The 27039-nt window shown below is 42.3% G+C and overlaps 1 protein-coding gene across 4 annotated transcripts in view; it reads right to left on the reverse strand.

The window, feature by feature from the left end:
- The window catches only part of LOC134347278 (nipped-B-like protein), a 518044-nt gene that overhangs the window by 290950 nt on the left and 200055 nt on the right, over positions 1-27039 (reverse strand). For 3 of the 4 annotated variants that reach the window (XM_063049674.1, XM_063049673.1, XM_063049672.1), the window contains 2 exons: positions 24428-25048; positions 12243-13625 (listed from right to left, as the gene is read on the reverse strand). In XM_063049674.1, the coding sequence (XP_062905744.1) occupies positions 12243-13625; positions 24428-25048 (2004 nt within the window). The remainder of the gene's footprint in view (positions 1-12242; positions 13626-24427; positions 25049-27039) is intronic. The other variant, XM_063049675.1, reaches the window with a different exon arrangement.

Raw genomic sequence — 27039 nt, forward strand, 5'->3', positions numbered from 1 at the left:
AAGTGTCACCTCATCTGGAAGGACTGTTTCGGGCCCTGAATGGTAGTGAGGGAGGAGGTGTAGGGGCAGGTGTAATACTTGGTCCGCTTGCAGTGATCAGTGGGGAGGGATGCACCCTCTCCTGGTACTTACATTTGCACATACCTCGCCGATCACCTACGCTCCGTCCGCCTGAAAAAGTGGGATCTCCCAGTGGTCGCCCATTTTAATTCCCCTTCCCATTCCCAGTCTGATATGCCAATCCATGGCCTCCTCTACTATCACGATAAGGACACACTCAGGGTGGAGGAACAACACCTGCATTCTGCCTGGGTAGCCTACAAACTGATAGCATGAACATCAATTTCTCAAACTTCTGGTAATGCTGCCCCCCCCCCACCAACTTTCACCATTCCCCATCCCCTTTTTCCTCTCTCCTTGCCTGCCCATCACCTCCCTCTAGTGCTCCTTCCCTGCTTTACTTTCTTCCATGGTCTTCTGTCCTCTCCTATCAGACTCCCCCTTCTCCAGTCTGTATCTTGTTCACCAATCAACTTTCCAGTTCTTTACTTTATTCCTCCTTTCCCAGTTTCACCTATCGCCTTGTGTTTCGCTTTCTCCACTCCCCCCACCATTTAAATCTATTCCTCATCTTCTTTCCTCCAGTCCTGCCGAAGTGTCTCAGACCAAAACGTCGACTGTACTTTTTTCCTGTAGATGTTATCTGGCTTGCTGAGTTACACCAGCTATTTGTGCAAGTTGCTTGGACTTTCAGCATCTGCAGATTTTCTCTCGTACGTCACAGACAATGATAGTTTTAAAAACACAATTCTTCACATACCACTGAGGGAAAAAATTGACATATTTAATTAGTTTGGCACATTGTGAGGCAAAGGGGGTGCTCTATGCTTTATATTCAAATTACAGAGAAATGCCTGTATGGAGAGAGAGCAGAGAAGTGCTGTTGAAGCCAAGACTGGATCAACTGCAGTGACAATGGAGGCCTGAGGGGCCGATTTTTTATTACTTGCTTCTTTTTGTAAATACTATACTGGTTACCTCGCATTAGCTAACTTAAGTATTTAAAAATAGCTAGAGACTAAAAGAGTTTTATACTTCTGCAAGTATTTTACCAATGAAATTTTAAGTATTGGGCTTTGTCTCCCTCTGGTGGTACATTGTTCTATGGTCCAGTTTATGTGAGGAAACTACATCAGTAATTAGCTTTGATTTTTTTCTACATTTTGTTGGGACAAGAAAAATAAGAATTATAAACACACATACACACACTTCACTGATGAGTACCTAAACAAATGAGAAAAAGGGCTAGTGCTGCATGGGGGGGTTAACTATAATCTCAAGGGGATGAATGGGATGAAATCCAAAGTGCCAGAACAGATAGTGGAGAGCTTGTGGAGACAGATGTTAGAAACATAGAAAACCTACAGCACAATACAGGCCCATCTGCCCACAGAGTTGTGCCGAATATGTCCTTACCTAAGAAATTACCTACAGTGGGCGATAATCTCAGCTATACCGAAAGAAGGCAAGGATAAAATGGAATGTGGGTCATTTAGACCAATATCTGTTCTTAATGTGGATTATAGAATATTTACATCCATCATGGCCAAACGATTAGAAGAGTTTCTACCCACACCGATACATAATGATCAGCCAGGTTTTATACAACAACGCCGAACACAAGACAACATATGAAGGGCACTTCACATTATGGATCATATTTTTAAAAATAAAATTGAAGCAATAGTGATAAGCATGGACGCTGAAAAGGCATTTGATTCGGTTAATTGGAAGTTTCTTTACAGAGTTTTACATAGATTGGCTCTACATGACACAATTATTAAAACTACATAGGCACTATATAATAATCCTATTGCTAGGATTAAAATCAATAGATATTTATCTAATAGTTTTACCCTAGAAAGGGGCACGAGACAGGGTTGTGCATGGTCACCGCTACTCTTGGCATTATATCTGGAACCATTAACTCAATACATCAGACAAAATGAAGATATCTGGGGAATTACTATTAAAGGGACAGAGCATAAATTGGCCTGTAATGCAGATGACATTTTGATCTATCTAGGGCAACCAACACACTCTCTACCTAAATTGACGGAATCCTTTGAACAATATGGCGAATTATCAGGATACAAGATCAACATAGATAAAACCCAACTACTTTCTTCTAACTATAGCCCACCAAGAGAAATTGAAAGTAGATAACCTTGGGCATGGCAAACAGAGTCTGTCAAATATTTGGGCATCATTATGCCAAAAGATTTGGCAAAGTTATCAGAATGCAATTATCAGCCTATATATAAAAAAAATTAAGCAAGATATAACAAAATGGAACCTAATTCCTTTTCTTGGTCTCAGATTAATGGATTCAATTAAAATGAATATACTGCCCAGACTACGATATCTCTTTCAGACGCTACCAATAGGGATTAACCAAAATCAATTCAATGAATGGAACAAGATGCTATCAAGATATATATGGCAAGGTAAAAGGCCCAGGGTTCGTCTCAAAACTTTGCAATTAACCAAAGAAAAGGGGGGATGGGGCCTACCTTCTCTTAGAAATTATTATTTTGCAGCACAGTTGAGAGCTGTGATATGCTGGTGCAACCCATCATATGATGCTCAATGGAAAAACATTGAGGAGAGGATACTTTCCATCCCCATACAGGCAATTTTGGCTGATAACAACCTACAAAGTTACATAAATACTATTGATAACCCATGGGTGAAGTGGATTCTTAAAATATGGAAAACTTTTATAAAAGAATACAAACTAGAGAGAGACATTGCAATTCTTAAATGGTGTGCATATGACTCGGATTTTACGCTAAATGGACTGGATGCTACACTTAAGGGCTGGACAGCTAAAGGAATAACAGCTATTTGCAATATAATAAAAGAAGGAACATTGTTCAGTTTTGAAATGCTCAAAGAGAAACACTTACTAGAAAACAAGACTTTTATCGGTATTTACAGATGCGACAGTATGTAACCAAGGCAAGTACATGTCTGATAGAGCTATTTGGAAAAGCATATAATTCAGACAACGGTAGTAGAATCATTTCAAGCGTGTATAAGGGTTTGTCAAATCTTAAAACACATTCAACTTCATACATTAAAACAAAATGCGATAAGGAAGGAGTGATAATAACATCTGAGGAAGGTTGGACAATAATAAGGAGGTATCAATGCAAGTGTACCAGTTCACAGAAATGGAGGGACTTCTGGTGGAAAAACTTGATTAGATATTTTATTACACCCTCTCAGAAATCCCATTATGATACCAACCTCCCTGTTTGCTGGAGAAATTGTGGAAAACAAAATGCAAACCATTATCATATTTTCTGGGAATGGCCCGTTATCAAAGACTATTGGAGTGGGATACATAATGCCCTACAAGACATCTTTAAATGTGAAATACCCTTAGAGAGTAAGACCATATATTTTGGGTATATACCTCAAGAATGGTTGAAAAGAGATAAATATTTAATGAATAATCTGCTGATGGCTGGTAAAAAGACCCTTACCAGGAAATGGTTATCACAGGAGAGCCCAACACTAAATGTATGGATGGAAATTACAATGGACATTTACAAAATGGCGACGATAACAGCATTTGTTAATCATAAGTTGGAACAATTTGATTCATACTGGGAAAAATGGTTTAACTAGGTAACACCTCATAGGCCTGATTTTATTCTCACAAGTCAATGAATATGTTGTAAAAAAAATCACTCCCTACTTTGTACATAGTTTTCTTCTTTCGATTGTTCTTTCTTCCCCCCTTTCTATAAGTGTATACCTCAGATAAATATTGTGGAGATTTGTAACAAATATGATTATATGATATATATGTACAGTATCTGAAATACATCTTATGGAAATGTTTGTTTGAGGAACTTCAATAAAAAAATAAACTACAAAAAAAAAAATTACCTAGGGTGATCCATAGCCCTCTATTTTTCTGAGCTCCGTGTACCAGTCCAGAAGTCTCTTAAAAGACCCTATCATTTCCGTCACCGGCAGCCCATTCCACGCACTCACCACTCTCTGAGTAAAATACTTATCCCTGACATCTCCTCTGTACCAACTTCCAAGCACCTTAAAATTCTGCTCTCTCATGCTAGCCATTTCAGCCCTGGGAAAAAGCCTCTGACTAGCCACATGATCAACGCCTTAAGAATGTTGGCCTTCATTGCTAGAGGGATTGAATTCAAGAGCAGGGAGGTCATGCTGCAACTATACAGGGTACTTGTGAGGCCGCACCTGGAGTACTGTGTGCAGTTCTGGTCTCCATACTTGAGGAAGGATATACTGGCTTTACAGGCAGTGTACAGGAGGTTCACCAGGTTGATTCCAGGGATGAAGGGGTTAACCTATGAAGAGAGATTGAGTCGCCTGGGACTATACTCTCTGGAGATCAAAAGAATGAGAGGGTATCTTACACAAACATACAAAATTTTGAGAGGGATAGATCAGATAGAAGGAGGAAAGTTGTTTCCATTGGTAGGTGAGACTAGGACTAGGGAATATTGCCTCAAGATTCAGGGAGATTTAGGAGATGAGGAGAAACTGTTTTTCCCACAGAGTGGTGAATCTGTGGAATTCTCTGCCCAGGGAAGCAGTTGAGGCTTCTTCACTAAATATATTTAAGATATAGTTAGATAGGTTTTTACATAGTAAAGGAATTAAGGGTTATGGAGAAAAGGCAGGTAGATAGAGCTGTGTTTACAGACAGATCAGCCATGATCTTATTGAATGGTGGGACAGGCTCGATGGGCTAGATGGCCTACTCCTGCTCCATTTCTTATGTTCTTAACATCTTATACACCTCTATCAGGTCACCTCTCATCCTGCGTCGCTCCAAGGAAAAAAGGCCGAGTTCACTCAAAAGGCATGCTCCCCAATCCAGGCAACATCCTTGTAAATCTCCTCTACACACTTTCTATGGTTTCCACATCCCTCCTGTAGTGAGGCGACCAGAACTGAGCACAGTACTCTAAGTGGGGTCTGACCAGGATCCTATATAGCTGCAATATTACCTCTCGGCTCCTAAACTCAATCCCACGATTGATAAAGGCCAATGCACAGTATGCTTTCTTAACCAAAGAGTCAACTTGTGCAGCAGCTTTGAGTGTCCTATGACTCGGACCCCAAGATCCCTCTGATCCTCCACACTGCCAAGAGTTTTAACATTAATACTATATTCTGTCATCATATTTGACCTACCAAAATGAAAGACCTCACACTTATCTGGGTTGAATGCCATCTGCCACTTCTCAGCCCAGTTTTGCATCCTCTCAGTGTCCCGCTGTAATCTCTGATAGTCCTCCACACTATTCACAACACCCCCCCCAACCTTTGTGTCATCAGAAAATTTACTAACCCATTCCTCCACTTCCTCAGCCAGGTCATTTATAAAAATCACGAAGAGTGGGGGTCCCAGAACAAATCCTTGAGGCACACCACTGGTCACTGACCTCCATGCCGAATATGACCTGTCTACAACCACTCCTTGCCTTCTGTGGGCAAGCCAGTTCCGGATCCACAAAGCAATGTCCCCTTGGATCCCATGCCTCCTTACTTTCTCAATAAGCCTTGCATGGGGTACCTTGTCAAATGCCTTGCTGCAATCCATATACACTACATCTACTGCTCTACCTTACTGAAAAATAGCACAAACCAGCACACGTACCATCAATGTGTTCAGTCACATCCTCAAAAAAGTTCAATCAGGCTCGTAAGGCATGACCCGCTGACTATTCCTAATCATATTATGCCTCTCCAAATGTTCATAAATCCCGCCTCTCAGGATCTTCTCCATCAACTTACCAACCACTGAAGTAAGACTCACTGGTCTATAATTTCCTGAGCTATCTCTACGCCCTTTCTTGAATAATGGAACAACATCCACAACCCTCCAATCCTCTGAAACCTCTCCCGTCCTCAACGATGATGCAAGATCATCGCCAGAGGCACAGCAATCTCCTCCCTCGCCTCCCACAGTAGATCTCATCCGGTCCCAGTGACTTATCCAACTTGATGCTTTCCAAAAGCTCCTGCACATCCTTTTTCTTAATATCTACATGCTCAAGCTTTTCAGTACACTGTAAGCCATCGCTACAATCGCGAAGATACTTTACCGTACTGAATACTGAAGCAAGGACTCATTAAGTACCTCAGCTATCTCCTCTGGTTCCATACACACTTTTCCATTGTCACACTTGATTGGTCCTATTTTCTCACGCCTTATCCTCTTGCTCTTCACATACTTGTAGAATGCCTTGGGGTTTCCTTTATCCTGTCTGCCAGGGCCTTCTCATGGACCCTTCTGGCTCTCCTAATTTCTTTCTTAAAGTCCTCCATGCTAGCCTTATAAACTTCTAGATCTCAATCATTACCTAGTTTTCTGAACCTTTCATAAGCTTTTCTTTTATTCTTGACTAGATTTACAACAGCCTTTGTACACCACGGTTCCTGTACCCTACCATCCTTTCCCTGTCTCATTGGAACATACCTATGCAGAACTCCACGCAAATATCCCCTGAACATTTGCCACATATCTTCCATACGTTTCCCTGAGAACATCTGTTCCCAATTTATGCTTCCAAGTTCCTGCCTGATAGCCTCATATTTCCCCTTACTCTAATTAATCACTTTCCTAACTTCTCTGTCCCTATCCCTCGCCAATGTTATGGTAAAGGAGATAGTTGTGATCACTAACTCAAAAATACTCTCCCACTGAGAGATCTAACACCCGACCAGGTTCATTTCCCAATACAAGATCAAGTACAGCCTCTCCCCTTGCAGGCTTATCTACATATTGTGTCAAGAAACCTTTTTCAACACACCTTACAAACTCCACCCCAGCTAAATCCCTCGCTCTAGGGCCATGCCAATTGATATTTGGGAAAGTAAAATCTCCCACCACAACAACCCTGTTATTATTACACCTTTCCTGACCCTATCTGCTCCTTGATGTCCCTGTTACTACTGGGTGGTCTATAAAAATCACCTAGTTATTGACTCCTTTCTGTTCCTAACTTCTACCCACAGAGACTCCATAGACAATCCCTCCATGTCTTCCTCTTTTCTGCAGCAGTGACACAGATCAACAGTGCCACGCCCTCACCTCTTTTGCCTCCCTGTCCTTGACCTATCCAAGTCCCTGTAATGGCCACAACCTTATAGCTCCAAGTACTGATTCATGCTCTAAGCTCATCTGCTTTGTTCATAATACTTCTTGCATTAAAATAGACACATCTCAAACCATCAGTCTGGAGCGCGTTCCTTCTCTATCACCTGCCAATCCTCCCACTGTCTCCAAGCTTTCCATATTTGTGAGCCAACCCCCTCTTCCTCCGTCTCTTCAGCTTGGTTCCCACCCCACAGCAATCCTAGTTTAAACTCTCCCCAATAGCCTTATAAAATCTCCCCACCAGGATATTGGTCCCCCTGGGATTCAAGTGCAACCCATCCTTTTTGTACAGGTCACACCTGCCCCAAAAGAGATCCCAATGATCCAGAAATCTGAATCCCTGCCCCCTGCTCCAATCCCTCATTCACGCATTTATCCTCTACCTCAATCTATTCCTATACTGTACTCACTGTCACGTGGCACAGGCAGTAATCCTGAGTTGACTACCATTGTAGTCCTGCTTCTCAACTTCCTTCCTACTCTCTGTAGTCTGTTTTCAGGACCTCCTTCCTTTTCCTACCTATGTCATTGGTACCAATATGTACCACGATCTCTGGCTGTTCTCCTTCCCACTTCAGGATACCGTGTGCACAGTCAGAAATATCCCAGACCCTGGCACCTGGGAGGAAAACTACCATCTGTGCTTCTTTCCTACATCCACAGAATTGTCTGTCTGATCCCCTAACTATACAGTCCCCCATCACTGCTGCCACCCTCTTCCTTTCCCTACCCTTCTGAGTCACAGGCACTCTGTGCCAGAGGTGCAGCCACTATTGCCAGTACTCAAGCAGGAGTACTTATTGTCAAGGTGTACAGCCACAGGGGTGCTCTCTAGCCTGACTCCTGCCCTTCCCTCTCCTCACTGTTACCCACTTATCTGTCTCCCCAGGCTCTCGTGTGAATACCTGCCTATATACTCCCTATCACCTCACTTTGATGTTGTTGAAACCTCAAAGTCAGGAATTAAAAGGTTAAGACTAATGTCCTGATCTGCATATATATCAATGCAAGGAAGTATCATAGGAAAGGCAGATGAACTCAGGGCGGATCAAGACATGGAATTATGATATTATGAGTTGGTTGCAGGGGGGGGGGAAGGAGTGGCAATATTCCGGGGTTCCATTGTTTTAGATGTAATAGTGTGGGAGGGACTGAACAGCAGTGCTCAGTTAGGACAGACAGGAGAATTCATCTAGTGAATAAGCTGAGGAATAAGAGACGTATGACCACATTAACGGGGCTATATCATAGACCACCCAACACTCCACAGAACTTAAAGGAACAAATCTGCAGAGAGGTCACAGATTGCTGCAAGAAACAGAAGGTTGTCATAGTAGGTGATTTTAACTTTCCATATATTGATTGGGACTCCCATACTGTAAAAAGACTGGATGAAATAGAATTTGTCAAATGGGATCATTAAAGTTTCCTTGATCAGTATGTGACAGTCCCAACGAGAGAGCATGCGATACTTGATCTGCTTTTAGGGAATAAGAAAGGACAGGTGACAGAACCTTGCATAGAACACTTTGCATCTAGTGATCATAATGCCATTAGTTTCAAAGTAAATATGCAAAAAGACAGGTCTGCTCCTTGGGTTGAGATCCTAAATTGGAGAAAGGCCAATTTAGCGTCAGAAATGATGTATCAAGTGTGGATTGGAACAGGCTGTTTTCTGGCAAAGGTGTACTTGGTAAGTGGGAGGCCTTCAAAAATAAAATCTTGAGAGTACAAAGTTTGTATGTGCCTGTCGTTTTAGGGAACCTGGGTTTCAAGAAATATTGAGGTCCTCCTAAAGAAAGAAAAAGGAGGTGCATTGCAGGTGTAGGTAGGGAAGGATAAATGAGGTACTTATGGAATATAAGAAATGCAAGAGAGCACTTAAGAAATCAAGAGGGCTAAAAGAAGGCATGAAATTGCCCTAGCAGGCAAGATGAAGGAGAATCCCAAGGGATTCAACAGATATGTTAAGTGCAAAAGTATTATATGGGGCAAAATTGTGAGAGTGTGGAATGAACTGCCAGCAAGAGTGGTGCATTCGAACTCAATTTCAACATTTAAAAGTATTTTGGATTGGAACATTGATGGTAGGGGTATGGATGGTAATGGTCCCAGTGCAGGTCATAGAAACAATAAAGAAACACAGAAAACCTACAGCACAATACAGGCCCTTTAGCCTACATAACTGTGCCGAACATGTCCTTATCTTAGAAATTACCCTAGGGTTACCCATAGCCCTCTATATTTCTAAGCTCCATGTACCTATCCAGAAGTCTCTTAAAAGACCCTATAGTATCTGCCTCCACCACCATCGCCGGCAGCCCATTCCATGCACTCACCACTCTCTGCATAAAAAACTTACCTCTGACATCTCCTCTGTACCTACTTCCAAGCACCTTAAAACTGTGCGCTCTCGTGCTAGCCATCTCAGCCCTGGGAAACAGCCTCTGACTATCCACACGATCAATACCTCTCATCATCTTGTACACCTCTATCAGGTCACCTCTCATCCTCCGCTGCTCCAAGGAGATGAGGCCGAGTTCACTCAACCTATTCTCATGAGGCATGCTCCCCAATCCAGGCAACATCCTTGTAAATCTCCTCTGCACCCTTTCTATGGTTTCCACATCCTTCCTGTAGTGAGGCGACCAGAACTGAGCACAGTACTCCAAGTGGGGTCTGACCAGGGTCCTATATAGCTGCAACATTACCTCTCAGTTCCTAAACCCAATCCCATGTTTGATGACAACCAATGCACTGTATGTCTTCTTAACCACACAGTCAACCTGTGCAGCAGCTTTGAGCGCCCTATGGATTCAGTCTCCAAGATCCCTCTGATCCTCCACACTGCCAAGAGTCTTACTATATTGTGCTATCATATTTGACCTAGCAAAATGAACCACCTCACTTACATGGGTTGAACTGCATCTGCCACTTCTCAGCCCAGTTTTGCATCCTATCAATGCCTCACTGTACCCTGTGACAGTCCTCTATACTATTCACACCCCCAACCTTTGAGTCATCAGCAAATTTACTCACCCATCCCACCACTTCTTCATCCAGATCATTTATAAAAATCACGAAGAGTAGAGGGTCCCAGAACAAATCCCTGAGGCACACCACCTCCATGCCAAATATGACCCGTCTACAACCACTTGGCCTTCTGTGGGCAAGCCAGTTCTGGATCCACAAAGCAATGTCCCCTTGGATCCCATGCCTCCTTACTTTCTCAATAGGCCTTGCATAGGGTACCTTATCAAATGCCTTGCTGAAATCCACATACACTACATCTACTGCTCTTCCTTCATCAATGTGTTTAGTCACATCCTCAAAAAATTCAATCAGGCATGTAAGGCATGACCTGCCTTTCATAAAGCCATGCTGACAACTCCTAATCATATTATGTTAAGGTCGATGTGAGTAGGTAGTTTAAGTGCTTTGGTATGGACTAAGTAGGCTGAAGGTCTGCTTTTATGCTATATTTTTCTATGACTATGTCTCTAAGAGTTTTTGAAAAACTGTTGCTCAAGAACTGTAACTGAAATTGTGTATGATGCAAAATGATTCAATTGTTAAATTCACAAGTGGTGTTGGGAACAATTTCAGTCATAATACCAGAAACATTATTTCTCTGGCTCCCCTCTTACTCATTTTTTTCTCCTCACCTATCCATCACTACTTCCTTTTATCCCATTGTCCACTCTCCTATTAAATTCCTTCTTCTGCATTGGATGCAGAAATGGGCTGAGAAGTGGCAGGTGGACTTCAACCCAGATAAGTGTGAAGTGGTTCACCTTGGTAGGTCAAATTTGAAGACAGAATATAATATAAATGGCAAGAGTTTTGGCAATGTGGAGGATCTGAGCTGTCTTGGGGTCCATGTCCACAGGACACTCAAAGCTGCTGAGCAGGTTGACAGTGTTGTTAAGAAGGTATAGTGTGTTGGCATTCATCAACCGTGGGATTGAGTTCAAAAGCTATGAGGTACTGTTACAGCTTGGTCAGACCCCACTTGGAGTACTGTTTTCAGTTCTGGTCACCTAACTACAGGAAGGATGTGGATACTTAAGAGTGCAGAGGAGATTTACAAGGATGTTGCCTGGATTGGAGGGCGTATCTTATGAGAATAGGTTGAGTGTACTTGGCCTTTTCTCCTTGGAATAATGGAGGAAGAGAGGTGACCTGATAAAGATGTATAAGATGATGAGGAGCATTGATCATGTGGATAGCCAGAAGCTTTTTCGCAGGGCTGAAATGGCTAAGATGAGAGGGCATAGTTTTAAGGTGATTGGAAATTGGTACCAAGGAGATATTAGGGGTAAGTTTTTCACACAGAGATTGGTGCATGGAATGCACTACCGGTGGCAGTGGTGAAAGTGGATACAATAGGGTCTTTTAAGATCCTCCTAGATAGGTACTTGGAGCTTAGTAAAATAGAGGGTCATGCACTAGGGAAATTCTAGGCAGTCTCTAGAGCAGGTTACATAGTAGGCACAGCATTGTGAGCCGAAGTGCCTGTAATGTGCTGTAAATTTCAATGTTCTATGTTCTTCTGCCCTTTACCTCTTTCACCTATCACCTACCAGGCTGTACTCCTTCCCCTCTCCCTCACCATCTTATTCTGGCTTCTTCCTCCTCCTTTCCAGTCCCGATGAAGGGTCTAAACCTGTAATGTTGACTGTTTATTCCTCTCCATTGTTACTGACTGACTTGCTGAGTTTCTCCAACACTGACTTTGTGACTAGGAACATTTGACATTTTTTTGTGTTGAGAGAGGGGAAATCAGTTGGGAAGTAAATGACAGAGCAATGCCTGGTTCCTTTCTGAAATACATTGCAGGTGCACAATTTAAAATTTATTCCGTAAACAGCTGTGGCAAGGTTCTGCCACTAGAGTGCATTGCATGCATTATTGAACACTACTGAATGTTTAGAGAGATCAGATAAATTTACTCCACACTATGCTTTCAACTACACCAGGCTTACTATAATTAAACCATCAGGTAAAGTAAATTTAGTACCTTTATTTGGCTTAGAGGGTAGTCTACTCTTCGATTTGCTGGAGCTTCTTGATGCATTTTTGTCTTCATTATCTTTGATAAATTTCTGCACTTTATCAAAAGGTAATTTATGGAGAACCACAACAGGCTTGATCACTTTCTTCAGGTCCTCCACTGGATCTATTTTTTCTACCTTTAATTTTAATTCATTCTTATCCACAGACTTCCTCAATTCCTTCTGCTCATTGCAAACATTGCCATCCTTATCCCGCTTGATTTTTGGAATAACAAAGTTTTTAAGTGCATCAGACCTTCCTCCCCCCAGCAGATAGCTCGGAAATTTTTCTTTCTCATCAGAAAGGGGTTTGGGGTTCTCTGATTTTACTTTGCTCCCATCTGATCTTCGGTCATCTCTCTCTTTATTGCTCAAAGATGCAGATGGAATGTCTGATCTCCTACTTTGCTTTAAAGCAAATCGATCCTTCACATCAGGCTTTATTTTTCCAGGATCTCTACTATCTTGTTTAACCCTGGGACTTTCTGATCGCAACCTCTGCTCTTCTGGTGAACGGCGTTCATTTCTGTCACCTCGCTCGCCTCTGTCACCAGAGTCAGAACATCCCTTTCTTTCTAACCGCACTGACTTCGAAGACTCTGTCCGGTTATGTTTAGCAGGCTCATTTCGTATTGGTTTATTATCAGATTCAGTTTTACTGAGTTTGGGGGTTTCTGGTCTCCTGACCTTTGATGGATCCATTTTACCTCTTTCAGGATCGTTTTTCTCATCCACTTTCTGTTTCTGTACCTCCTGTTGTAGCTCTCGTTTATCCTTTGGAGTGTCTGAACTCTGCCGTCCCTCATGTCGCGCTTTCTGTGTTTCTGATTTATTTTCAATTTTTGTTTTGGTATGATCTGATTTTCCCTCATGTTTATGTTTTGATATTTCAGGTTTCTTTTCTGGCGTTAATTTAGAAATATCTCGTTTACTTTCATGCTTTGCTTTTGGTGTCTCTGGTTGGTTCTCACTCTTCTGTTTTGGTGTTTCTGACCTGGACTTAATGACATCAGGTCGGCTGTCAATTTTCTGACCATCATCCTTTTGGCCCTCGTTTTCAGATTTCTTCCTGGGAACTGCCGAATGACTTTCTGGCTTGGGTTTTAATACCACAGTTGCATCTTCCTGCCGTGAAATTAAAGTTGCTTCTGTGGCCTGTCGCACCAACTCCAACGATTTCTTCACACTGTCTGAATCTAGAGGAGGCACTGCTTGTCCATCAGTCCTTCCTGCATGTTGTAGATCTATACTGACCAAAAGTGCAGGTCTACTTGCAGCAGCACCACCACCAGCTCCTCCAGCAGTCTCTTGAGGAAATGAGTCTTGCTTCCGTTTCTTTAAGGGCTTATCTAAAATAAAAAGAAAATAAAGCTGACTTTCATTTTCGTATTGTAGTACAAGCACAAGAAATTATACAGATTTTTTTTGGACAGTTGGGTTGTGACTAAACACTGGTAAAAGTTAAAATCATATTTGACTATTGTGTCCACAGAATTTAAGGATATTAAGGGGAAAGGAGTAACTGGGGAGAAAATAAGGCCAAAGCGTGCATCTTTGTGTGGAATGAGATCTAAATGACTTTGACTGTGGAATGTTGGTGCCAGATAGAGCAGTTCGAGTATCTGAAAAACTGCTCATCTCCTGGAATTTTCACATAAAACAGTCCTTAGAGTTTGCAGAGGACATTGCAAAAAAAATCCAGTGAGCATTTCTGTGGACAAAAACTCATTGTTACTGAGAAAGTTCAAAGGAGAATGGTCAGACTGGTTGAAGCTGACGAGAATATAACAGTAAATCAAGTTACCATAAGACCATAAGACAAAGGAGCAGAAGTCAGCCATTCGGCCCATCCAGTCTGCTCCGCCATTCTATTATGAGCCAATCCATTCTCCCATTTAGTCCCACTCCCCCGCCTTCTCACCATAACCTTTAATGCCCTGGTATCTACCTATCAATCTCCGCCTTAAATACACCCAATGACTTGACCTCCACTGCCGCCCGTGGCAACAAATTCCACAGATTCACCACCCTTTGGCTAAAAAAATGTCTTCGCATCTCTGTTCTGAATGGGCACCCTTCAATCCTTAAGTCATGCCCTCTCGTACTAGAGTCCCCCACCATGGGAAACAACTTTGCCGCATCCACTCTGTCCATGCCTTTCAACATTCGAAATGTTTCTATGAGGTCCCCCCTCATTCTTCTAAACTCCAAGGAGTACAGTCCAAGAGCAGTCAAACATTCCTCAAATGATAACCCTCTCATTCCCGGAATCATTCTAGTGAATCTTCTCTGAACCCTCTCCAACGTCAGCACATCCTTTCTTAAATAAGGAGCCCAAAACTGCACACAGTACTCCAAGTGAGGTCTTACCAGCGTCTTATAGAGCCTCAACATCACACCCCTGCTCCTATACTCTATTCCTCTAGAAATGAATGCCAACATTGCATTCGCCTTCTTCACCAATTCCATTACTATGTATGGAGAAGTACACCTCTGAAGCTTGAAATGGATGGGCTATAGCAGAAAACCACAAACATTCACTCAGGGGGCAGTTTATTAACTACAGAAGGTACCTAATAAAGTGGCCACTGAGTGTTGGACTAGCTTAGTCTAAATAAACCAGCAGGGCCAAATAACCTGTTTCTATGTTTTATTCAGTAACTCTGTGGCAACTCTAAGATTCAAGAATACATTATTTGAAATAAAGACTGAAGTATGGTGTACTTTTCAAACGGTTTTTAGCCATTCTTTTGTGCTTATAATCAAAATATCTCAGCCAACATGATTTACAGAAAAGGGCACAGAATACAAGAACAAACCATTGTACAGCTAGTGTTGAGGAACAATATATTGACGTGAACATTAGAACAGAGTTGGTTACTTCATAGTCAAACTTTAACCACAATGAAGTTACACTAAGAGAAAAACCATCCAAGCAACAAAGAAAACTGTGCGCAGGTAAAATGTGAACTGAGCCACAATTTGGAGACAGGTGAAGGAATTTTTAAAAATGGTGATGGGACAGTCTCACTGATGATACCTGCATTTGCTGCCTGAGAGTTAAAAGTAATTTGCAGTGATCAGTGTTGGTTAAGGAAAACAGATCTCCTTCCCTAAAGTGAATCAACTCAGATTTTAAAATAATCTGGTAGTTCCACTGGACTATTTCAGAGACCAGCTGTAACTGAAGATTTATTTTGAGGAAGAGACAAAGAAGGCCAAGCAGTGGATGTTGTGTATATGGATAAGGCTTTTGACAAAATTCCCCTTGGTAGGCTCATCAAAAAGTCAGGAGACAGGGAAGCCAGGGAAACTTGGCTGCATAGATTCAGAATTGGCATGGCCACAGAGGCAGAGGATGTTGGGAGATGGAGAGTACTCTATCTAGAGCTCAGTGACCAGTGGTATTTGATGGGATGCGTTCTGAGACCCCTTGTTCCTTGTGATTTATTTATAAATGACATTGATGAGGAAGTGAAAGGGTGAGTTAGTACATTTGCAGATGACATGAAGGTTGGTGACGTTGTGGATACTATGGAGAGTTGTTGCAGGTTGCAAAGGAATATTGACAGGATGCAGAGCTAGACTGAGAAGTGGCAGATGAAGTTCAACCTGGAAAAGTGTTAAGTGATTCATTTCAGAAGGTCAACTGTGAAGGCAGAATACAGGGCTAATGGCAGGATTCTTAGCAGTGAGGAGGAACGGAGGGAGGTTGGGATCCATGTCCATAGGCCCCTCAAAGTTGCAGCATAAGTGGATAAGTTAATTAAGGAGGAATATGTTGGCCTTCATTAGTTGGAGGATTGACTTCAATAGAGCAAGATAATGTTGCAGCTCTATAAAACTCTGGTTAGACCACATTTGGAATTTTGTATTTCCCTAAAGCTTAACTTGCAGTTTGAGTTGGTGGTGAGGAAGGAAAATGCAACGTTAGCATTCATTTCAAGACAACTAGAATTTAAAAACAAGGATATAATGCTAAGGCTTTACAAGGCACTGGCGAGACCTCATTTGGGGTATTGAGCAGATTCAGGCCCCTTATTGAAGGAAGGACGCTGTGAAAGTTCCTAAGTAAAAGAGAGACATTGTCTAATGGAGCGGTCTTAGAAGTAGTGCAAGTCAGAGTAGTAGGTCTTTGGCTCATCGGGGCTTCAGTGAAGTAGGTTACTTCCCACCCCACCCCAACCAAAAGATTAGTGGGTATGTCTGCAAGGCCAGTTTTCTGTTCTGGGTGTCAGATGTGGGATGTCCGGGAGACTTACAGCCTCCATGATGGCCACATCTGCGCCAGATGCATCGAGCTGCACCTTGATGGCCTTCAGCTCGTTAGAGAGAGTGAGGAGGTGATAGACAGGAGCTACAGGCAGGTAGTCACCCTGGAGCTACAAGAGACAGATAAGTGGGTGACCATCAGGAGAGGAAAGGGAGGACATCAGGTAGTGGAGAGCATCCCGGTGGCTGTCTCCCTTAACAATAAGTACTTCATTTTGAGTGCTGTTGGATGGGGATGACCTAACTGGGGGGGAAGCAACAGTGGCGTGCCTCCCGTACTGAGTATGGCCCTGTGGTTTAGAAGGTTATGGAACGGAAGAGGATGGCAGCACAAATAGGGGATGCTAAAGTTAGGGGGGCAGGTAGGTGACTCTGTGGGTACCAGAAAGAAACAACGGTGATAATTTGCTTCCTCGGTGCCAAGATTCATGATGTTTCTGAGCACGTCCACGATATCCTGAAATCGGTGAGCAGCCAGAGGTTGCACCAATGACAGAGATAGAAAAAGGGTGGAGGCCCTGAAAGCAGAATACAGGTAGTTAGGAAGGAAGCTGAGGAGCAGGACCTCAAAGATAGTAATCACAGGATTGCTGTCTGTGCCACATGACAGTAAGTATAGGAACAGAATGAGATGGAGGATAAATATGTGGCTGAAGGATTGAAGCAGTGGATCACTGGGACCTCTTCTGGGGCAGGTATGACCTAGACAAAAAGGACGGGTTGCACTTGAATCCGGGGGGGACCAATATCCTGGGCAGGTTTGCTAATACCACTAGGGAGGGATTAAACTAGATTGGCAGGGGGGTGGGAACCGAAGCGAAGAGGCAGAGGGTGGGGAGGTTGGAGAACAAGTAGAGACTGTTTATAGCAAATTTGTGAGGAAGGATAGGCAAATGTTAAAGCAAAGAGCAAAGATGCACTCAGCCTGATGGTTTGAGATGTGTTCATTTTAATGCAAGGAGAATCATAAACAAGGTGGATGAACTTAGAGCTTGGATCAATATGTGGAACTCTGACCTTGTAGCCATTGCAGAGACTTGGATGTCTCAGGAACAGGAATGGCTGCTAAGTGTGCCAAGCTTTATATGTTTCAAAAAGAACAGAGAGGGAGTCAAAAGAGGCGGAGGTGTGGCATTGCTAATTAGGGATAGTGTCAAGGCTGCAGGAAAGGAGTAAAGTCATGAAGGGATGGTCTACTGAGTCAGAATGGGTGTAAGTCAGAAACAGGAAAGGGGCAATAACTATACTGAGTGTGTTTTAATAGACCTCCCAATAATAACAAAGATATCGAGGAGCAGATAGGGAGGCAGTTTCGGGAACGGTGCAATAATAGGGTTGTTGTGATAGGAGATTTTAACTTTCCTAATATTGATTGGCATATACTTAGCACATGGGATGGTGTTTGTTAGGTGTGTTCAGGAAGGTTTCCTGATGCAATATGTAGATAAGGTTAGAGGAGAGGCTGTACTCCATCTAGTATTGGGAAATGAACCTGGTCAGGTGTCAGATCTCTCCGTGGGAGAGCCTTTTGGAGGTAGTGACCACAAATCTATCTCCTTCACCAATGCACTAGAGAGGGATAGGAGCAGACAATTCAGGAAAACATCTAATTAGGGTAGGGGGAAATGTGATGCTAGTAGGCAGGAACTTGGGAGCATAAATTGGGAGCAGATGTTTTCAGGGAAATGCACGGCAGAGTTCAGGGAACATTTGTATGGAGTTCTGCATAGGAATGTTCCATTGAGGCAGGGAAAGGATAGCAGGGTTAAAGGATGGCATGGTGTACAAAGCATGTAGAAAATCTAGTCAAGAAGAAAAGAAAAGCTTACAAAAGGTTTAAGAAACTAGGTACTGTGAGAGTTCAAGAAAATTACAAGGTTGCTAGGAAGGAGCTTCAGGATGGAATTAGGAGAACCAGAAGGGGCCATGAAAGGGCCTTGGTGAACAGGATTAAGGAAAATCCCAAGGCATTCTATATGTGAAGAGCAAGAGGATGAGCCTTGTGAGAATACGGCAAATCAGGTGGATAGTGGAAACGTGCGCATGGAGTGGGAGAAGGTAACAAAGGTACTTAATGAATACTTTGCTTCAGTATTCACCAGTGAAAAGGATCTTGGCAATTGTGGGGATGACTTACAGCAGACTGAAAAGCTTGAACATGTAGATATTAAGAAAGAGGATGTGCTGGAGCTTTTGGAAAGCATCAAGTTGGATAAGTCACCAGGACCGGATACGATATACCCCAGGGAAGTGAGGGAGGAGATTGCTGAGCCTCTTGCGATGATCTTTATGTCATCAATAGGGACAGAAGTAGTACCGGAGGATTGGAGGGTTGCAAATATTGTTCCCTTGTTTAAGAAAGGGAATTCTGCATGGAGGGTGGTAATGAACGCTGTTCGGCAGAGATCTGTTCTGGGACACTGTTCTTCGTGATTTTTATAAATGAGCTGGATGAAGTAGTAGAAGGGTGGGTAAAGTAAGTTTGCTGATGACACAAAGGTTGGGGGTGTTGTGGATAGTCTGGAGGGCTGTCAGAAGTTACAGAGGGACATCGATAGGATTAAGAACTGGGCTCAGGAGTGGCTGATAAGAGTTCAACCCATATAAGTGTGAAGTAGTTCATTTTGGTATGTCAAATTTGAAGACAGAATATAATATTAATGGTAAGACTCTTGGCAGTGTGGAGGATCAGAGAAATCTTGGGGTCCATGTAGATAGGACACTCAAAGCTGCTGCACAGGTTGACAGTGTTGTTAGGAAGCCGTATAGTGTGTTAACATTCTTCAACCGTGGGACTGAGTTCAAGAACCCTGAGGTAATGTTATAACTATACAAGACCTTGGTCAGACCCAACTTGGAGTACTGTGCTCAGTTCTGGTCACCTCACTACAGGAAGGATGTGGAAGCCATTGAAAGAGTGCAGAAGGGATTTACAAGGATGGTGCCTGGATTGGAGAGCATGCCTTATGGAAATAGGTTGGGTGAACTGGGCTTTTTCTCCTTGGAGCGACAGAGGATGGGAAGTACCTGATAGAGGTATATATGATGATGAGAGGCCTTGATTGTGTCAATAGACAGAGGCCTTTTCCCAGGGATGAAATGGCTAACACAAGGAGGTATAGTTTTAAGATGCTTGGAAATATGTACCGAGGAGGTGTCAGGGTGAGTTTTTCTACAGAGTGTGGTGGGTGCGTGGAATGCGCTGCCAGTGGCAGCAGTGGAGTTGGATACTATAGGGTCTTTTAGGAGCCTCTTATTTAGGTACTTGGAGCTTAGAAAAGTAGAGGGACGTGTGCTAGGGAAATTCTAGGCAGTTTCTGCAGTAGGTTACATGGTTGGCACAGCATTCTGGGCCAAAGGCCCTGTAATGTGCTATAGATTTCTATGTTCTATGAAGGATGTGATGACATTGGAGAGGGTTGAAAAGAGATTCCAAAGAGGTTCATGAAAATGATTCCAGAAATGAAAGATTTATCATATGCGGAGTGTTTGACGTCTCTGGGCCTGTGCTCTCTGGAATTTAAGAGAATGAGGGCCAATCTAATTGAAACCTATTGCATGTTGAAACATCTAGATAGAGTGGATGTTTCCTATAATGGGGGAATCTAGGACCGGACGACACAGCCTCAGAACAGAGCGACACACACTTAGAACAGACATGAGAAGAAATTTCATTAGTCAGAGGGTAGTGAATCTGTGGAATTCATTGCCACAAGCATCTGTGGAGGCCAGGTCATTGGGTGTATTTAATTTGGAAGTTGATAGGTTCTAAAGGTTACAGCGAGAAGGCATGAGAATGGGGTTGAGAGGGAAATGGATCGGCCATGATGAAATGATGGAGCAGACTCAATGTGCCAAATGGCCCAATTCTGCTCCAATGTCTTGTAGTCTTGTAAAATACTATGGATGAGGCTTCAATGACCACACCAAAAGTGGCTCAGTAGCACAACTGCTGGCCAGGCTGCTCGATTCAGTCTGCAGCAGGGGTGAGGGAATCGAGAGAAAAGCCTACTTGATCTACCTGTCGCAGCTCCATCTTCCCATGACAACAGCAGCAGACACAGCCCTTGTGGAGAAGAAATCTCATCTTCACATTGGAAATACACGTCATCATATTGCGAGTTACTATGCCATGCTAAACAGGCCAGACTAACAGGTCTCGTTGCTCAGGATTGTACATCCGTGAAATGCTATGGCCAATCAGCAGCAGAAAGGTACTGGATCATAGTCTGTGCCAACTGATCCCCTGCTCTACCATCACCATCAAGCCAGGGGATCCATTTTGCACAGTGAAGAATACAGAAGAGCATATCAGGAATGGCACCAGGTATACTTCTGAACAAGAAATCAACCTGGTGAAGCTACAAGACAGAACCACTTGCATTCAGCATAAGCAGTATGTATCAGTGAACCGGCAGATCATCTTTAAGCTCTACAGTCATGAATGACAAGGGAATAAAGTCACCGGAAGAGACTGCAACAAATATTCCTATTTTCAGTGATAGGGAGCTCTGCGCATCTGTGCAAAAGAGGAAGCTGAAACATTTACAAGAAACTTCAGAAGTGCTAAGTGGTACCAGTGGTCCCCAACGTAATGCCAATTCATTTTAATCTACTTGACATCAAGAATCTACCAAAGGCATGGGATTCAGTCACGGCTACAGACCCAAACAACACTCCAGCAATCATACCAAAGACTTGTGTTCCACGATTTGCCACACCTTTGGCCAAATGGTTCCAGTACAAGTTGCCCAGGCTAAAGTAGAGCCAAGGGGAATCAGAGCAAAAATCCTCTGCTGGTTAGAATTATACCTGGCACTGAGGAAAATAGTCTTGCTGATTAGAGGTCAATCATCTCAGCCACAGGACATCTCTGCAACAGTTCCTCAGTGTCCAAGCTTCAACCATCTTTATCAATGGCCCCCTTTCATTGTTAAGGTCAGAAGCAGATGTTGGGATTATTGCACAATACTTAGCACCATTTGTGAAACAGTCAACAACCAAGTAGAGCAATACCTGGACAATATCCACACCTGGAATGATAGGTGGCAAGTAACATTCGCACCATACTTGCCAGGCAATGATGATGTCCACCAAAGGAAAAATCTAGCCAATACCCCCTACCATTCAATGGATCACTGAATCCCCTACTATCAATATTCAGTGGGTTTCCACTGACCAGAAACTAAGCTAGTCATATACACAATGTGGCCACTATAGCAGGTCAGCTGCAGTGAGTACTGCAGCGAGTAACTCTCCTAGCTCCCCAAACCTGCCCACTATCTAGGAAACTCAAGTTAATTGAATCTGATTCCACTATCAGCTTCTCTGTCAGGATATTTTAGATATTAAAAGCATCTATAAGTCAACATTACTTAATTACTTAAAATTGACCTCCCAAAATGTATGGCCTCACACGTGTCAGCATTAAATCCATTTGATCCAACTTTTGTATATTCTGCAAACCTACTAGACATATCACCTACGTTCACGTCCAAGAACATTTATGTCACATACAGTGAAGGTTCCAGCAGCAACCCTGAGTTGCAACACTACTCAGACTTGCAATCAAAAAAGCATCCTTGCACCCACTGCCTTACAAAACCTAGCCAATTTTGGATCCAGTTAGTCAACTTGCCTTGGATTCCATCTGGTCTCAATCTTCTGGACCAGAAAACATCATTGCACTTTCCCCAATCCTACAAAGAGTCTAATTTGAAACCATCATTATTTTCACATTGGCTCACTCACTCTTCAGCTCTATCTCTATTTTTGTTTTATTTCATGTCTGTCAATCATGGCAATATATTATCTCCAATCCAGGATGCATAATTTTGCATGCTGATAGGGTGAAGGAATCAAAAACAATGGGACATAGATTTATCTTAGGAGGATGGGGGGGGGGCGAGGAGAAAGATGATTTAACAGGAATCACAGGGGCAACATTCCCCACGGAGGGTGGTCAATATATGGAATGAGCTGTCTAGGAGCTGACTGAGGCAGGTACAATAACCACATTTAACAGATTTTGGACAGATACATGGATAGGAAAAGAAAGTGGGTCAAACATGAGCAAATGGGACTAACTTAGATGGGCATCTCAGTCAGTATGCGCCAGTTTTACCAAACAGCTTATTTCTATATGACTCTATGGCCATTGGCTTTCCGTTATCTGTTCTACTAGTTACATCCTTCGGGGGAGAAAAAAACACCTGTTTTGTTGAGTACCATTTCTTTCAGAGAAGCATACTGATTTTCTTTTTAATGTTCTCCAAGATGAATTGTTGGTGTAAAGTTCAAATTTCGCCTTGTTATGCTCAACGAATGAATTATCCAGCAGACCCAACAGCAGAACAGCAATGTTTTACACTGCACAATGCCATGTGCAGATTCAGAATTAGGCAATTCAGAGCTGCTGTTTACTGCAAGACCTTGCAACAGGCAGGTAGAGCTATTTTCATAAGCAAACTGTACTTGCATAGATCAAAAATTAGCTTAAAATCACAGCTAATTACTGCTCAGAAATCATTTACCTTATACAAACAAAAGACAATCACATAAATTCACATTCCAGAGACGAGAGTGACCAGAAGTACATGTAAGTGGGTGGGTGGGTGAGAAGAAAAGAGCTTATTTTGCCATCTTCTTTTGTTCTTCTGCTGTTGTTGTTGCTGGTGTTGTTCTGCTAAACATTGTGGATATGCTCTGTTGACAATGGATTGTGGCAACACTTGCGGGCTGCCCATAGCACATCCTTGGGTTTGTTGGTCGTTAACACAAACGACACTTTTCAATGTATGTTTCATTGTACATGTGATAAGTTCATCTGATTCATCCAAGAACTTCTGCTGGATGTGGCATTAATAGTTACATTTATTCACATGGGGCAAATGACCAAGAAGGTCAAACCCCTGTAATCTTGAGTGCACAGATGAAATGCACACTCTCTAAGTAACCCAAGAATGAAGATGCAAACTACCACACATTACAAGAGTGCTTGCTAGTGGAGAATAGCACACAAAAGTTTTGAATAACTTTACAGCATTAGCAATTTGTGCATGTAGAAGTATTACAGCTTTCGTGGTCACTTGAGAAAATGGTATCGGGCAGCACCAAGAACAATTCCAGCACTTCTCATGCCCCGAGTCTGTCAAATCTAACTTGAAGTCTCATGTAATGGACGCTATGCACCTTTGGAAACGGGCACCCATTTCTGCTGAAATAAAGATTGTTACGATTCTTGCTGTCTAGTATGGCGTACACTGTTAGTCTGGAGGGGCAAGCCGAGGCATTGGTTTAAATTTTATGCTGCATCATAGTACATTAATTAAGTTTACTGTTTGGTAACTAACATCTGGGTGTATTCTTTAAACATCTACGGAATAAGAAAGTGTCACGGGTGTACAATAAAGAAATGAAAATAAAGGACGAGGTTCAATATTACACAGCATTCAATCCAGTCTTTTCCAAAAAGCAGCTGACTAACCTAAAAACAAAAGGAATCTACTTAAACCTGACAAAACAATTCAGTAAACGTACAGTGCAAGCGTTTAGTCCAAATTCTACATTTCTGAATTGCGATTACATCGTCAAACCAATGTGAAGAGACTGGACTCTGGTAGGACCTTCAAGAGTATTCCAAAACTCACCAACAGCAGCAGCCCTTCACAAAAGTACAAATAGGACCTCCTAGCTGCAAGATACAACAGCATTGACAACAAGCTCCTTGCCAGTCTCTGCCATCACTGGTGAGCTGAACTTTCCTTTGGGGTGGAAAGGGAAGAACATGGAAGGCTAAAGGGAAGAGTAACTTGATACCTCATTTTTCCTTTTTTTAAAAAAAAACCACAAGATTCTCTTGAACACATTAAAATCTCACCTTTATCCTGTACCTCCTTGGAAAATCTCTCTCTCTCCATTGCAGACTCTCGCTCTATCCGTTCAATCTCTGCTAAAGCATCCAATTCTACCTCATCGTATGGTGTCATAGTCTGCTGTTGTGAAGGTTGCTGCAGTGGCTGTAACTGTGACTGTGTTGTTTTCACTGTTCCAGCTGCAGTGTTCTGTTGTAAGACAGGGACCTGCTGTGCTTGAAGAAAGGCCTGCTCCTGTTGTGGTACACACTGCCCAGAAACGTTCACTGAGCCATGGATATCATTAGGAGTCCCTGGCTGCTTTGCAGTCTGTTCTGGGAATTGCATACTGTTCATTTCTGCCTCATTCTCTGTACTGCTGTCCATGTTTAGGAGCATATCATCCTGCTGATCTCGAACTCGAGTCAGCCTCAGAGTGAGCTTTGTACAGTCTTTAGATGGAGAGCTGACAATGTCATACATAGCAGTCTTATCTGCCTGTTCTTTATCCTCCTTGGTGAGCTTAGCCTTTTTATTTTTCTTCTTGCTTCCCATCCTGTCTGGGGAGTCCAGCAGAATATCAGGTGGGGCATCTCTGGGAGAGGTGTAAGGAGGCGGCGACTGCAAGATCAGAGGCGGCCTGGACGCTGTCAGCACAAAAAAGGTAGAGTTCAAATCTAGCGCATGGACTGCAGGCTATAAAACTTCTAAACAGCATTTTAACTTGTGCGAAATAGCTTTATAAGTATAATTCTTCAACCCCCTAGTTTTAAATATACTGATATATAACCCCCATTACATTTCCATAACTCAGCTAACAATCTAAGGAGGATTAATTACTAATAATTAACAACTAAGCACCAAAGTCATGGTGTGCCACAGACTGGCAAAGACAATAACCATGGAAAATAAAAAGGTTATTTTATCAAAATAACCTCATCCAAACATGGGTGTTGTGCCTGACCAGCTGACCCAGGACAAAGTCTGCATATAATCCCCTCTTCCTACAATAATCACACAAACTGCACTTCTGATTGTGAACTCTGGGGAAAGAACTGTGATCTTTCTGACTGAGGCCAACTAAGATCGTCCAGTTGCAATGTCCTGCTCGATGAACTCCTTACCAAGGAGATCTGTAAGTGAAATGAAAATAAGCCTACAATAACCTCATGCAAAGCAGTAGCATTTCTGAAACAGCTACAAAGAAAATCAAGTGAAGGTAACTGTGACTAGGTCAAGAGTGAAAAGATGTCATCCTTTCAGAATATGTAGCTGCAACAAAAATACAATCTGAAAACTGGATGATAGTAGGTTTTATATATAGACAAGCTTTCAGATAAGGATCAACTAAGATTTTTAATACACTGTGCTATATAGCGATTTTCTAAAGTTTTTCTTAGATTTACTAATGTTCTTTTCTTTCATTTCTCCTCTACTCCAGTTGTTCAGTCCTCATTAACTAACTGCTTGCCAAATACATGTTGGTGCAAACCAAAGGAATATTAAACAACTGGTGCTGACAGGACTGCATCAGATGTGGTTGACAAATTAAAGGGAATTGCTTTATAGTGGAAAAACTTGCTGCTAAGAGCAACCTGATGATTCTGCTACAGCTTTGCTCAGGGTGAAAGTATCCCTAAGGCTAACTAATTTTTTCTTTAGCCCACGAAGATCACTTTGAATTTGCCAAGTGTCAAAGGTTACCAATACTTGTGCAAGTTCGGTGCTGAAAAAAGGCAGTATGAAAAATTCCTTCCTGTGAACTGGTACAGAACATTCAAGAGTGATTCACTCGCTCATCTCCAATGGTCGAAATCTTATTTCCTGCAAGCCAGGGTGTTTGCTCATTCCAGAGCCCAACATCTGAGGTGATGGAAGTTCATTACTCAAAAATGAGACAAGGGCAGGTTGACGAACTTGCATTATGTTCCTAGAGTACATTCTGGAAAACCTATTCAGAGCATTGGGCAGAAAGTCAATGATTGCTCTAGATTAAGACAACGATAATATGCAGATTCCTTTGGAAACAATTCACTTGCATATTGCTGAACACTTCCAAAATATTCAAGACGAACTGAGAGATAAGTATATTTGTTCTTGGACCAAGGTCTCAACCGTCAGAGAAAGACAAATTCCAGCTCTAGTGGAAATCATTACTATTTCAATTTTAGCTTAAGGTGTCATTGTACATTTCTGGTTGATGCACAACGAGATGGAAGCAATTACCAAGTACCTGAAAGTAGCCATTTAAAGTTCTGCAAAAACCTGAAATTTAGTAACTACAATGCTTCAGAGAATGCACTGTTAATAATGATCTTAGAAGCAAAAGGAATACAAAGGAAGCACCATCCTCGTTTGTAGATAGGCTTCATTATCTGATAGACTGCATACTACAATGATGTGCCTCTTCCCTCATGGGCTTGACATACTCACTACAATACACCCCATAAGGAAAGTTGTAAAAACGACGTAGAATCTTCATAACAAATTTAAGTTTAGCCCTCCAGTTCTGGTAAGTAAAGTGAAAATGACATTACCAGGTTTTGGACTGAATCATAATCTTAGTACTCACATGCTGATGAAAAGTATAGATAACATGAAAGCTAAATGTCTGTCAGGTTTGTACATCCTCTGTTAC

This window comes from Mobula hypostoma, chromosome 5 (genome assembly GCF_963921235.1).
Source record: "Mobula hypostoma chromosome 5, sMobHyp1.1, whole genome shotgun sequence".
NCBI classification, from domain to species: domain Eukaryota; kingdom Metazoa; phylum Chordata; class Chondrichthyes; order Myliobatiformes; family Myliobatidae; genus Mobula; species Mobula hypostoma.